Source organism: Kogia breviceps, chromosome 2, assembly GCF_026419965.1.
Source record: "Kogia breviceps isolate mKogBre1 chromosome 2, mKogBre1 haplotype 1, whole genome shotgun sequence".
In the NCBI taxonomy this organism is placed as follows: domain Eukaryota; kingdom Metazoa; phylum Chordata; class Mammalia; order Artiodactyla; family Physeteridae; genus Kogia; species Kogia breviceps.
Window position 1 is genome coordinate 9361626 of NC_081311.1, and position 13616 is coordinate 9375241.

The following is a 13616-nucleotide window of genomic DNA, read 5'->3' on the forward strand; positions in this document are numbered from 1 at the left end:
ATTCATATGTTGAATTCTAACCCCCAAAGGTAATGTCATGAGGAGGTGGGGCCCTTGGGAGGTGATTAGGTCATGAGGGAAAGGCAGGGCCTTCGTAAAATGGATTAGTACCCTTATTAAAAGAGGCCCCAGAGAGCTCCCTGCCCCCTCCACCATGTGAGGACACAGCGAGAAGAAGCTGTCTGTGCACCAGAAAGCGGGTTCTCATCAGACACCACGTGGAATCTGCTGGCATCTTGATCTTGGACTTCCAGCCTCCAGAACTGTAAGTGACAAATTTCTGTTGTTTATAAGCCCCCCAATCTGTGGTGTTTTGTTATAGCAGCCCAACAGACCGAGGCAGTGGGCCAAAGTTCGGAGACCATTGCTAATTCGGAGAGTCAGCTGAATACTTGAGCAGTCCCTTTCATGTCGTTTTATTTCCTTTTACATGGACCAGTGGAAGAAAAAAAACCCCATAGATTCTTCTGAAAACTGTTAAGATAATGAGAAGATGAACGAAAAACTTGCATAGATTGGGATGCCCACAGTTTGGATTTTCAAGGCCTAAAAGATGAAACAAAACAAAGCAAACGGAACTTTCAGGATAAACGCAATCATCCTCTGGAAGGGGAAAGAGGAAGGTCTAGCAATTGTATAAGATACTGGCTCTCGACTCTGGATGTACATTAAGAATCATGTAGGGAAGGTTTTTAAAATAAACCTTAAAAAAATTAAGTATAATTTAAATACAATAAAGTGCCCCAATCTTAAGGATACAGCTTGATGGATTTTCACAGGTAAGTACTCCTGTGCGACCACCACCCTGATCATGATAAAGAACATTTCGGGTACCTCTGAACTCTCTTTCCTATCCCCTCCTGGTCAATATCCCAGCCTCCCCCACTCCCACCTCCACAAGGAAATTGCTATTCTGATTTCTAACGTCATAGAGAATGACTAGAGGAGCTTTAAAAAATACTGATGCCTGGGTCCCACCACGGAATATCTGGTCTTATCTGGGTGGCTCTCAGGCCTGGGGAGTTTTGGCAAAGGGCCAGGTGATTCTGATGTGCAGCCAGGACTGAGAATCACTCACTGGTTTAAGGTCAAGTCCCACTTCCTGCAGGGCAGCGAGGGCTTAAATTCACAGACCAAAGAGCTCCTCCCAGCACTGCAGACAGGCTCTCTAGCAATTTCTGGATTGCAGCCGTCAGGAGCCAAGCCAGGTACTGAATCCACCGGGATGCTGCGGTGGCCCACTGAGGCAGATGACCTCAGTTCTCCTTGGACGAGCCAGGGGCAGGTGGGCTGGGCCATGGATTTTGGTGGAAGGTGATGTCCCGGCAAGAAAGGAGGTGTTGGCAGCAAACACGCTCCACCAGACATTCCACCTCCCCCTAAAAGTCCCCTTTGATATTTATAAAATGATGCTGGTGTGACCCAAATCAGGCAGTTTGGTTTGGCTTATCGTTTTCAGTATGCCCAGATTTCATCCTACAAGGTTTTTCTGTAGCATTATTTGGAGCTGTGAACATCCTTAAGAAACTGAGCAAGTATCTGCCCGTAGATCTCTGGAGCTATAAAGTCAGCGATCCCCCAAAAAAGTGTGGGGGAGAGAACGAGCGAAAGAGCCATCAAAGAGAAAAGAAAAGGTCAGCACTCACGTGGCTTTTGCAGGACGACCTGACCAACCCAAACTTCTGCTTGATCTGGTTCGTCGTGAACTCTTGCCACTTGCCGTCCACCAGGGTCTGGGCTCTGATCTCGTACGTCACCAGGCGCTCTGCTCTCAGGCTGATGGGGCTGTGCTCATAGACGCAGGAGGCGAATTCCAAGTCGGTGTGCCTTATTCTCTGCAAGAAGGGTGACCCACCTTAGGTGGAACCGAAACCAGGGTGACCCGGAGTTAGCGAAACCTGGTCCCTGCCACATGGGCCCCCCTGTCTGATGTGTACAGGGCGGAAGCGTTTCCCCATGGCTCCATTTCCTACACGCAGCTGCGGCTGAATCGGTTGGCGTTTGGACCCTCACCACGAGCAAACCACTGGCCAACAGACTGGGGTTTGGCCAACTCAGGAAAGCACCATGAAGTCAATCTATATTGAACGGGAAGGTCTTCACATCGCTTTGCCAGAGTTTAGAAAATCAACATAGTATTCATATGAGCATGTTGACTCCTGTTGTTACATAATTCTTCTCGTCCATCCAGCAAAATCCATTATGTAGGGAAATGCGTGACTCACTGAAGACCAAGGACTGGCCCAAAGAAGAGATGTGACTCGCTCAAGGACACATAAAGAGGTAGTGGCCAAGCAGGATGAAACCCCAGGTTTCTCATTCACTTATCCACTCAGAATACAAACATACCCCCCCTACGTTCCTGTTCTGTGATTGGCAGTGGTAATAAAAAGATATGGTAATAATACAGGTATGGTTTCTCAAGGAGCTTAAAGTTTTTGAGATTTATAATGAAACCCTAAGTGGAAGGAAGGGGTCCACCATCATAGCGGTCATTATCACCATCATCATCAGGGCCCTGTTCCAAGCCCTTTGCACAATTTAACACATTTAATACTCACAGCAACCTAGGAAGGTAGGTCTTATTACCTTGTCCATCTTAAAGGTCAGAAAGTGGACACAGGGAGGTTCCTGGGCTCACCAAGATCAAACGGCTCACCAGGTGGTTTTGAATTCAGACTCTATTCTGAAACCCAGCTCTCCTGCCTCTCCTGAAAGTCCAGCAGGAGCATGGAGGGGAAGGCATCCACCTTCCTGACTCTTCCAGTGTCCTGTTCACAGCCTCTGCTTTGCCCCCACTAGAGAAAACCACTTCCTCTGCCTTTACGGGCCCTACGCGTTACCTCCACAGAAGAATGGCCATATGTAAAGCATCCCCCAGCATGAACAAAGCCCCACTTGTGGTTCCAGAGGACTATCATTTCACCTTGGCCTTACCAGTAGAGGCCATACAAACATGAAGACACTCCGTTTTGAGATCCCCGTCTATTGAATGGGCCAATAGCAGCAACCTCACAATGTTGGTGAAAAAAATCAAATGACGTCACGACCACGAGCACGATTAGCCCAGGCTTACAGCACATTACAAATGAATTAGTAATTAATGTTTAATCAATTATTATTAATTCAGGGCTTCCCTGGTGGCGCAGTGGTTGAGAGTCCGCCTGCCGATGCGGGGGGCGCAGGTTCGTGCCCCGGTCGGGGAGGATCCCACGTGCCGCGGAGCAGCTGGGCCCGTGAGCCGTGGCCGCTGCGCCTGCGCGTCCGGAGCCCGTGCTCCGCAACGGGAGAGGCCACAACAGTGAGAGGCCCGCGTACCGCCAAAAAAAAAAATAAAAATAAAAATAAAAAAATATTATTAATTCAATATGCATTGATTCTGAATCTCAAAGGTTGTTTCAGAGACATATCTCTCCTGTGCTCTGTCTTTCTTACCTGCATATGAAAACTATATGAAGTAGTATCATGTTTGATTCCCTTTATCTCAAAGAAGAATCCATATATGGCAATCACTTTTGAGTGTGTAGTATACTCCTAAACGGGGAAAGATAAGCAACAAAGCGACAGGGGTAAAAATCTTCAGTATTCAAAGGCAAGAAAACATAGCAAAACCAGTTCTAGCTACAACTGCTAAAGTGACTAATTTGTGATTTAGAACACAACGTTAGCCTAGGAAACAAAAGAAAAGCCAAACTGTAGCGATTTTACCAATCCTTCCAGGTTGGCCGTCAGTGGCAATACTATTTGCTGTGCACGCCCCTTAGCGGGGAGAAGAATGAGTTCGGCACATTCTTGGATGACCCGTGGTCTGCAGACCTTTGAAACAAAGCATTTTGCTCCGATCTGATGGGACTAAGAGACCTGCCACGCCCACAGTGTTGCAGGGTGTTCTGGCCACTGTGGTCTGAAATCTGTCCACGTGGGCAGGTCCCTGCCAGCACAGCCCTTCCAGGCCTGACCCAGAGGGGAGTCTCTGATGATAGACTCAGGGCCCCAAACCCGTAAAACACGAATTCTTGTGAGATCACTGCTCGGGCGGCGTTAGTGATGTTGGAGGATTGCAGCCATCGCCTCAAGAATTGAACCTCTCGAGGGAGCCCAAGACAGAGGGCAGCCACCAGCCGCTCAGGGTGCCCTGGTGACCGAGCGCCCAGAGGCTTTGCAGCCGAGCTCCCTAACTCATTGCCGCTTTGATTCTGGGCTCCATCTAAAGGGCTGCTCCGAATAGCCGCCCTTGCAACCTTAACCACGGGCTCAGAGCGGAATCTCTTCTTGGGAAGTTGGCAGCTCGCCATGTTTGTGGGGAAGAGGACGAGCAACTCATCCCAGTTTGCCCAGGCCTCTCCTGATTTAAGAACATCCCCGGGAAACACCTCCAACCCTGGAAAGCTGGGACAGTTTGGTCACCCTCATGGGAATCATAGACGTACCCATCAAGTGACTGAATGGCCTGTCCCAGGGCCCCGTCTTGTGCATTTTACTTCTAAGGGGGTGGCAAGTGTGCAGGAGAGACGCCTATGATTTCCTCTTCTGCCCCGGCCTTCCTACCGGAGGGAGGAAGTGAGCATGGCCATTGTACCAAGGCCTCTAACCAAGCACGGGACGGGACGATTCTTGCCCTGGCTCGGGCCCAGCGGTCAGTACCTGGTTAAAGAGCAGCCCGAATCTCACCCCCTGGGTGGTAAGATCTTTCAGGTGGGCCATGTCGCCCCCGCTCTCCAGCTGAAAGGAAAACACACACCACTTACCAGCAGCCCGATCCCCTAACATCATCTTCACTACCTTGTTCCCTACAAACCCCCATCATGCTCGAAAGAGTTCTGTCTCTGGAGCCTACATTCACCCATGAATCCAGTCCACAGTATTTACTGTAAACCTACTAGCCAGGTACCATGCTCAATGCTTTCAGAAGATGCAAAGATGAGAACAAGAAAAATGCCCCAGCATTTTTTTCTTACTTGAGAAATAAAATGTATACATCAGGAGCCCGATTACAAGACAGAGAATATTCATGGCTGTAAAGTCAAGAGCAAGTACGGCCCCATAGGGCAGGCTCCACGCGAGGGCGGGGGCCGGGAGGGAGCAAATTTCAGGAGGATGACATTGGTGGCAGGGGGCAAAAGGAAGGAGGTGGGCAGGGCTGGAAGGACATGAAAAGGGAGGGGGGGAACTTCCTGAGGTGTCCAGCCCCAGCCCCGAGACTGTCCCCTCTCTCTCTGTTGCCCTTTCCATCCTCTACTCTGTTAGAACACAATTTTGAGTTATGTCCCAGAGAAGCACGGTTCCACGGGGTGGTTATCTACTGCGTACGGGGCACTGAGCCCTGTGGTTTGCACATTACAATAGGTCTTTGTTGAGCTGAATTTAATTTTAACCAGTGACTCATAAATCTTCAGAATTCAAACACTGCCCCACTTCATCTCTGAAAATGCACGATTGGAAACACATAAGAAGCACAACAGTTTGCACAGAGAATTCACAAAGGGGAAAATGCCATATGGAAAAATATTCATATTTTCTAGTAATAAAGGGAATGCATATTAAAAAATGAGACGGCATTGTTCAGCTCACAATTGACACAAGTGATCTGAAGGGAAAATGCTTTATGTTGCTGAGCTTGTTCAAAGAAAGGCACCTCATTTATCGCTGGGGAAGGGGCAATGTGGTCCAAATTTTGCTAATATGTATCAAGAACAAAAGTGCACATTCCTTTTGGGGCCAGTATTTTCTACTCTTCAGATTCTCCTATAAGAAAATAATTCTAAGTATAGTAAAATAAACCATTACGTGCAAATGCATTCGCCATGCAGCCTACTTATAATAGTTAGCAGTTAGAGACACCATGACTTTTCTACAATAAAGGAAAGGCCAAGTAGCATTGTTTGTAGCATATCCTCTTGGTGGAGGAGTTTGCAGCCAGAAAAAATGGTGATAAGAAGCACATTTCGTTAAGCGTATTTTTTTAAAACAGACCTGAAGGCAATAAAATGCAATAAGAAGTTAGCAATGGTTGTTTTGGGGTGATGGGTCTGAGAGTATGTGTCTTCTTTCTTTCAGTTTCTCTGAATTTTGAAAACTTTCAATAATATGCACATGACATTTGTATCCGTGAGGGGACTCTGTCTGGAGGGCCGTGTGGCCAATTGTCCCTGACTCTCCGGGTCAACAGGACAGATGTTCTAAACACCTGGGCTCCAAGGCAGGGCCTCCTCTCTCCTCCCCTCCAGGCTTGGCTCTTCCCACTTCCTGGGGAAGGGTCCAGATACTTCCCGCCCTCAGAGGCCCAGAGGTTTCGAATGCAAAACACATCTCCAGAAAAAGCAAAGGCAATCAATTTCAATAACTGTTTCCGTGCTGAGCTGGCGACTCACCGCGTGGTAATGGTTGGCTATAACCCGGACCAGCAAGGATTCAGGGAAGAAGTTAATGTGCCTTAGCTCCTCCAGATCCTTGCCTGGGAAGAAGCACAAAGGGGACATTCTTATGGATTTATTCATAAGAGAACTGCAAAAATCTCATACGGAGGGAAAAAGGAGGAAGTTGGGAGCTGAGGACTGGCGGGCATTCCCGGGCCCCAGGAATCGTTAGATGTGTGGAACCCAAGTGGAACGTGCCACGGTCCTTTCCCCCAAAGGGTCCACGGCCCCCGGCCACAATCCTGCCCAAGGAGGGAGGGTTGAGATCTGATAAACAGTGTCTTTGGGGTGTCTAGAAGCAATGTGGACAAACTATCTGGGCTCCATCAACCATTTGTGGGTTTTGGAGCTACTCATTCTATCTGGATAACTGGAAATGGCTTTGAAAAAGTTCTCAAATATCCTTTCAGATGCAAAGCTCTCACTGGTGGCCACCTGGGCTGCCCCAAACACACTCCCCAAGAGTTCCCTCTCTTTCCAAGTCACAGCTGCCTTGTTCTGGGCCCAGAGCATGAGGAAACTCAAGCTTGGAGCACAGACCCACAGTTTTCTCCCAAACTGCCGAGCAAGCGAGCAACCCAGAGGGGACACCACTCTACGGGGCATGCGGTTAGATAGCGACACGCAGCCCTGGGCGCTGGGTACACTTTCATAATCGGTAAGCCCCTTCCATCCGTCATCACGCTTTACAGAAGCTCTGATGATCCCCATTCTACAGACGAGAAAACTGAGGCAGGGCAGCCAACCGACCTTCCTAAATTCGCACACCTTGGAAATGACAAAGCCAGATCTCAGCTGATTCCTTTGGAAACGTCTGGTGGGCCTTCCTCAGGAGTGGCTGAGGGGCGTGGCAGGTCCCCAACCGCCTCCCCCGGACGCACTCCCACTGGCTGGGGCTTACCTTTGGTGACGCCGTGCAGACGCAGGCAAAGGAAGAGCGGCACCCAGTTCTGTCCCACATCCCGGTCCAGAAAGGAACGCTCCCTGGGGAAGCTTAGCAGGGGTGCAAAGAGGAAAACAAGGCCTTGAGGACACTCCTTTCTGGAACTGGCTGGGGCTCGTGAAAGTCATGTCGGAGACTAGCGGTTTCACCAGCCAGGGGTAGATGGCGCCTGGTTCTCTCTGGATGGGTGGGGAGTGTGGAAGGAGAGGGGGGCTGCCCCCCGAGGTTGTAATGAGACGAAGGGTTATATTCCCCTTGCATCTACCACATAGTAGGTGCCCAACAAATACTCGTTAAACAATGATGGGAACGCCTCACTGTACAGAGGGTTTCGGGATACGTTTTCTCACTTGAGTCTCACAAACTTCTCAAGGGGCAGACAGGAGAAGTATCATCGGCTCCATTTTACAGATGAAAAAACAACGGCTCAGCCAGGACTTGAACCCAGGGTTTCTGATTCCCCCTCTACCCATGCTGCCCTTTGAGTAAGTGGCCAGCTCAGGCACCTCAAAAGCACTTTCTGGTAGAATCAAGAAGAAAGTAAAGGTCGGATGAGTGGGTAACTCGTTTTAGCAACTGGTTCCAGGATCAGTTCTGGGCAGTGTTACTACTAAACTCTGGTTAATTTCCACACGCGGCTGAGGTCAGGGCTGGGTTGAAACCAGACTCCCCTTGAGAAGACATGTACACACAGGCACACATCCACTCTTGTTTTGAAACAACTTGCTTCATAAAATGGTCACTTTTGACAAATGGGGACGACGGGGGATAATTTTTCCAATGACTTTGGAAACACAAAGTCATTCCCTCAAGTCAGATCCTGTGTGAGACCCGCCAAGGGCACTTTTAGAATATTTTTCCATGAATCAAGAGTGATGTCCAAATCACACCCTGTCCCAGCCAGCCTGCACACTCCATTGGCCCCGGGTCCCGCCTCTGCTGGGGGTGCCCACCAACCTGCCTGGGGACCATTTGTTTTCACCAGACCTGGGAATTCCTGGGACTCTCCAACTCCTCCTCATGGCAGGGGTCCCAGGAGAGAAGTTTAAGGATTCTGAGGCGTTGTGGGAGGGGAGAGGGGCGCGAAGACAAATGAGCGAATTCAAATTCAGTGATTATTTATTAGAGTCTCTGGGGGTGGACGGACCAGGCGTAAATAAAGGAGGGCTGATACTTCCAGGGGTGCAGGGCTATTGTTCCTGGACCCAGCCCTCCATTACCCAGGGCAGGTGGAGCCGGGCTAGTGTGGGCCGTGCCAGTGCCCTGAGAAACACGGATCTCTTAGCTGGATGAATAACGCTCGCCTGACTCCTCTCCCAGACGTGAACGCCTCCTCCTTCCCTGCCTCTCTCTCACCATTTAATGGAAGAATCGGCTAGGTGGCATCATGGCGAGCGCAGGCGTCAAGGAAGAAAGAAGGGGCTGAGCTGACGCAGAGCCCCCAGCCCAGCTGCGTGCTCTGGGGAACGAGCCCAGACCCTCGGCAAGGGCTCCCACAGCCTGGAGCGGCCCCTGAGCAGAGAGAACTTGCTGGAGCTGCAGGTTAATACAGTTTCAGCCAGGAGGGAAAGGACCATCTAGAGGACAGATTTCCCCTCCAGCTCAGAAGCCCCCAGGCGCCAACTCCACAGCTTTGTGGGAAGGATGCTGGGAGAATAGGAGGGACCCGAGGCCCCTGAGTCTCCCTGGGAGAGGCGCTTAGCCAGACGACCGTCAGCCAGGACCTCTCCAGACAGACCTCCTCCCCGAGAAGATTCTGAATGAGCTTTATTGAGACAGGTGATTGGACTTTACGACCCCTTTGGACCACAGGAAGTGGCACTGATGGTGGCTGAGTTGGACAGGTCACAGGTCAGCTCACGCATCGCCCAACCATGCTTGGGGGTCCCTGAGCTTGGGCCCTGGAGTCAGACCGACCAGGTTCCAGTCCTGGGCCAGCCGGCTGTCAACCGCGTGACCCCGCCTCCCCAAGCTTCCATCTCCTTTTCTGTCCGGGGGCACAACAGCCACACGTGCTTCCCTGGGTAGTCGGGAGAAGTAAAGGTGACAGAACTTGTGATATGTCGGGCACAGCTGCTGGTCCTAGTGGTACGCCGGGCTTCACGATTGCCACCGCGGTCCTCTCACCCCAAGGGAGGTGACCTGAACTCGAGCCGGTCAGGCGCGTGGCCGCGTTCTTGCTGGCGTTCATTATCGCCGCCAGCCGTGGGCCGCCTCAAAGGAAGTAAACGGTGGCCTCAGCTGCTGATTTTCTAAAATCCCAAAGCATCTGAGCAGCGTGGTCCAGCGCCTTGAACCAATGGGAGTAACCCTGCCCCTGGAGCCGGGCGGGCGGATGGCTGCAGAGCCGGGAAGCTGCCCGGGGCCTCCCGAGCACAGCCCACGCGTTTCCATCTAACCCGGCTCGACTCCCCCGCTGGGCCGCGGCATCCGGATTCTCTGGGCCAAGCACGGGCACACGCTCGCCTGATGTAACATAAAGTGGGGGGAGCTGGCTGCTGCGTCGGGACCTCTCGGCATGGCCCTTTGGTGGAAACAAAGGCTGGCATGCATGGCTTCCCCGGGGCGCTGAGCTCTGTCTCTGCAGAGACTTTGGGTTTAGCACTGACTCTTCTGGGACAAGCTTCAGGCCATGGTGTCTGCCTCCTGAAGTCCATGGGAAACCCTTGGGGCGTGACCCCCTTAGGGAGGACAGTTCATAGGTCCTTGATACTGAAAGGTACACCCAGGTCGGCTCTGGGTTCTGCTTGCGAGACCCTGGGCCTCCTCCCTCCTGGCCTCCTGAGAGGCAGTGCCAGGGACAAGTCTCTGTCAGGCTGGCACAGGTTGGCATTTTAGAGCTGCCATCAGCCACGACCTTCTTGCTTTTCCCCCAGCCTGCCATCCGTCAGCGTCATTTACCCTTTCAGACTCAGAGCCCCATTAGCCCAGCGCTTCCAATTTTAGCCTTTTAAATGCATACTCTGGAATTCTGACACGTGCTGCAGCGCAGACGAACCTTGAAGACATGGTGCCCAGTGAATTACGCCAGACACAAAAGGACACATACTGTATGCTTCCACTTATGTGAGGTTCCTAGAAGAGCCAAATTCACAGAGGCGGAGGTAGAATGGTGGTTGCCAGGGGCGGCGGGGACGGGCAGAGGACAAAGGGGATCCGTCGTTTAACTTGGAGGCAGTTTCAGTCTAGGAAGATGGACGATGGTGATTGGATGGTGACCCACCATCCACCAAAAACGATGGCGATTGTTGCACAACAGCGTGAGTGGACTTAATGCCCCTGAGCTGTACCCATAACAATGGTTAAAATGGTCACCTTTATGTTATGTATATTTTACCACAATAAACAAATTAGAGTTAAAAATTATTTCGTTTCTATGAAAAATATCTGAAAGAATAGTTGATATTTTAAAGTAAAATTTGAATAAAATCACACACTTGGGGGAAGGGGACACGGCTTTTTTTCAAAAGGTAACTCGGTGTGGAAGACCCGGACGCCTTCTGAAACCCAAGAGGCAGGAAATGGTCCTCCTGGCTCCTGACACCAAAGTGGGGTAAGGAAACAACAATTCTGAATGTCGCTGCCACCACCATCACCTAGCAAATGTCACCGCCATTCAGGACGTCCTGCCAAGTGCTGTGCTGGGCCTTTTCTTTGAGTCAGAACGAACCTACATCAGACACGACGAGGGGGTACTGTTAACCTCTGCAGCCACGAAACGGCAGCAGTAGGACTCAGACTTGGGGCCGCTACCTGCTAACACACACCTCGTTTACTGAATGTGTTGTTTGTCTCTGCTTCCTAGATTGTAAACTCCCTAGATTGAAGATGGAGATTTTTGTCTGTTTTGTCTACTCTCGTATTCACAGCACCCTTTACAGTGCCTGGTTCTCAGGCAAGTCAGCTTGCAATAATGTTAAGTGAATTAATTGGATGAATGAGCTGGTCCTTTTGCCAACTCATCAGGCTCAGTCCTACCAACCCCACCCCCTGCTCACCCACACTTCACCTTCCAGGAATGCAGTTCCAGCGCAGTGCATGTGTGGGCACACACACACACACACACACACACACACACACCCCACATGCACAGACCAGGCTATTCTGTGCCAATTTTCCTATGCTCACGGGGTCCTGTCTGTTGTTACCACGATTATTTGTCAGGCCAAGTCCTCTGGGTCATTCGTCGAGACCCAGTCAATGTCATCTTGGCTATGAAGATGAAGATGGTCCTGACCTTTGCCCAAAGGCAGAACTGGGTCTAGAAATTCCGTGTAACGATGAGGCTCTTTGCAAGAGCCTCCTGCATCCAGACACTTGCCTTGTGTTCCTCCAAAGTCTCCACTCTTACTGTTGAAGAAGTCATCTTGGGGCCACCCAGTTTGGGTGAAAAGCCAAGAAGCCACATGAGGGACGTGCAAAGGTAGTAAGGAAAAGGAATCAGTAATATTTAGGGACCTTGAAAAGAGGGAGATTCAGCTTCCAGGGAGCCAAGCTCAGGCGGATAGGAACACTGCTGGTCAGAGACAGAGAAGAAATGAAAACGGCAAGACACACAAACACAGAAGAAATATATCAACCTCCCTGCACAGGGCTTGGTGGAGAGATTCTGACAGAGAACAACTGAGCCACCCTCATGTCCATGACTCATGGACTACTTCAAAGTGAATGTTCTGGTAAAGAGATCAGAGTTGTCACACCAGGGGTGCCCAGTTTCATGATGACTCGGTGGTTATACCTGCAAATGCCATCCATTAACCACAAGAGACACATGGCTGTGTGCCCGCCCTGGCACACAGCCTCACAGTGCATTTCCTTCGGACACCCGTGGGCTGGGATGCTCGGAGTGCAGGGCATGGCTGGGCCACTCTCCTCGGAGGCTCCCCTCGTTTTATATATGGGAAGGTGGTGCTGCGTTTGTCGGGCCGGTGCTCACCCACACAGCCGGCACATGCTCTTGTTCTCTCTCCAAGAAGCTCAGAGAAGGAATCTGTCCAGTGCACAGGTGAGATCCAGGAAGGCTTCCTGGAGGAGTCCTTGGCCAGCTCCGTAAAATCTGGGTCAGATTTGGACGGGGCCTAGGAGGGAGGAGACTCTGCTGCGGAGGTCAGGGAAATCTAATAGTTGGGATGGTGTGGAAATTGGATTCACTGACTGCTTTCAATGACCTCTTTCTGGTGAGGTTGCTGGAATCCACCCTTGCAGTGTCTGAAAGGGACCCATTTAGGGATTAACAAATCAGCTAAGGACTAGAATTACAGGTCCGTTCACGACTTGCCCTTAACTCAGAGACCTCAAAGTAAAAGGATGTGTCTGACGATCTAGGAGCCCCAGGTCCACCCAGCTCCACCACCAATTTGCAAAAGGCGCCCAAGTAAGCCCCTTACCATCCCTGCATGGATGTTACAGACACACTGTTGAGTGAAAAAATCCAGACCTTTAAAAGTCTATATGCTATAAGATTCTATTTAAAATTCAGACGCAGCCAAGACATCTCCATAGTAAAAGAACCCAGGATACCCATTCACCTTGGGGTGAGAGAGGTAGTGACCAAAATAAGGCATGTTAGGGGGCCGGTCAGGTTCTGTTTCTTGGTCTGGGTGCTGCTTATACAGGTGTGTGCACTTTGTGGAAATTCATTGAGCTGTTCACTTAAGGTTTGTGCACTTTGCTGTATGTATTTTATATTTTGATGAAAAATGTACTTTAAAAAAAAGTGCCGGAACTTCCCTGGCAGTCCAGTGGGTAAGACTCTGCCTTCCAATGCAGGGGGTGCTGGTTTGATCCCTGGTCGGGGAGCTAAGATCCCACATGCCTCGGGGCCGAGAAAACAAAACATAAAAATCAGAAGCAATATTGTACCAAATTCAATAAAGACTTTTAAAATGGTCCATATCAAAAAAAAAAAAACTTTAAAAAAAAGTGGAAAATTTGCCTGTCTCTGGCTCTTCTCCAACTGATGAATTTTTACAGCCGCCCTGGACTTCTCAGACTGCTAAGTGTAACGATATGATGACTTCCTCTATGGACGAATGAAGGCAATTGTTTTGCTTACATTTTGGGGTTTTTTTTACAAGGAAATGTTAAATTTAATTCTGGACAGCCTATTTGTATTTCTAAATTAACCACTGCCGGGAAAACAGGTGTGTGTGTGTGTGTGTGTGTGTGTGTGTGTGTGTGTGTGTATAAACACATGCATGTTCCCTTTCTATATTGATGTATTTAGACAACAATGAAAATAAGCGTTGAAGATGTTC

At 50.1% G+C, this 13616-nt stretch overlaps 1 protein-coding gene across 1 annotated transcript in view; it reads right to left on the bottom strand.

Moving 5' to 3' along the window:
- Positions 1–423: 423 nt before the first annotated feature.
- The window catches only part of BTBD16 (BTB domain containing 16), a 61290-nt gene continuing 48097 nt past the window's right edge, over positions 424–13616 (bottom strand). The window contains exons 13-18 of the mRNA XM_059053026.2: positions 7318–7409; positions 6372–6454; positions 4645–4722; positions 3436–3534; positions 1647–1835; positions 424–546 (exon numbers count right to left, since the gene is read on the bottom strand). Of these exons, the coding sequence (XP_058909009.1) occupies positions 478–546; positions 1647–1835; positions 3436–3534; positions 4645–4722; positions 6372–6454; positions 7318–7409 (610 nt within the window). The 3' untranslated portion in view covers positions 424–477. The remainder of the gene's footprint in view (positions 547–1646; positions 1836–3435; positions 3535–4644; positions 4723–6371; positions 6455–7317; positions 7410–13616) is intronic.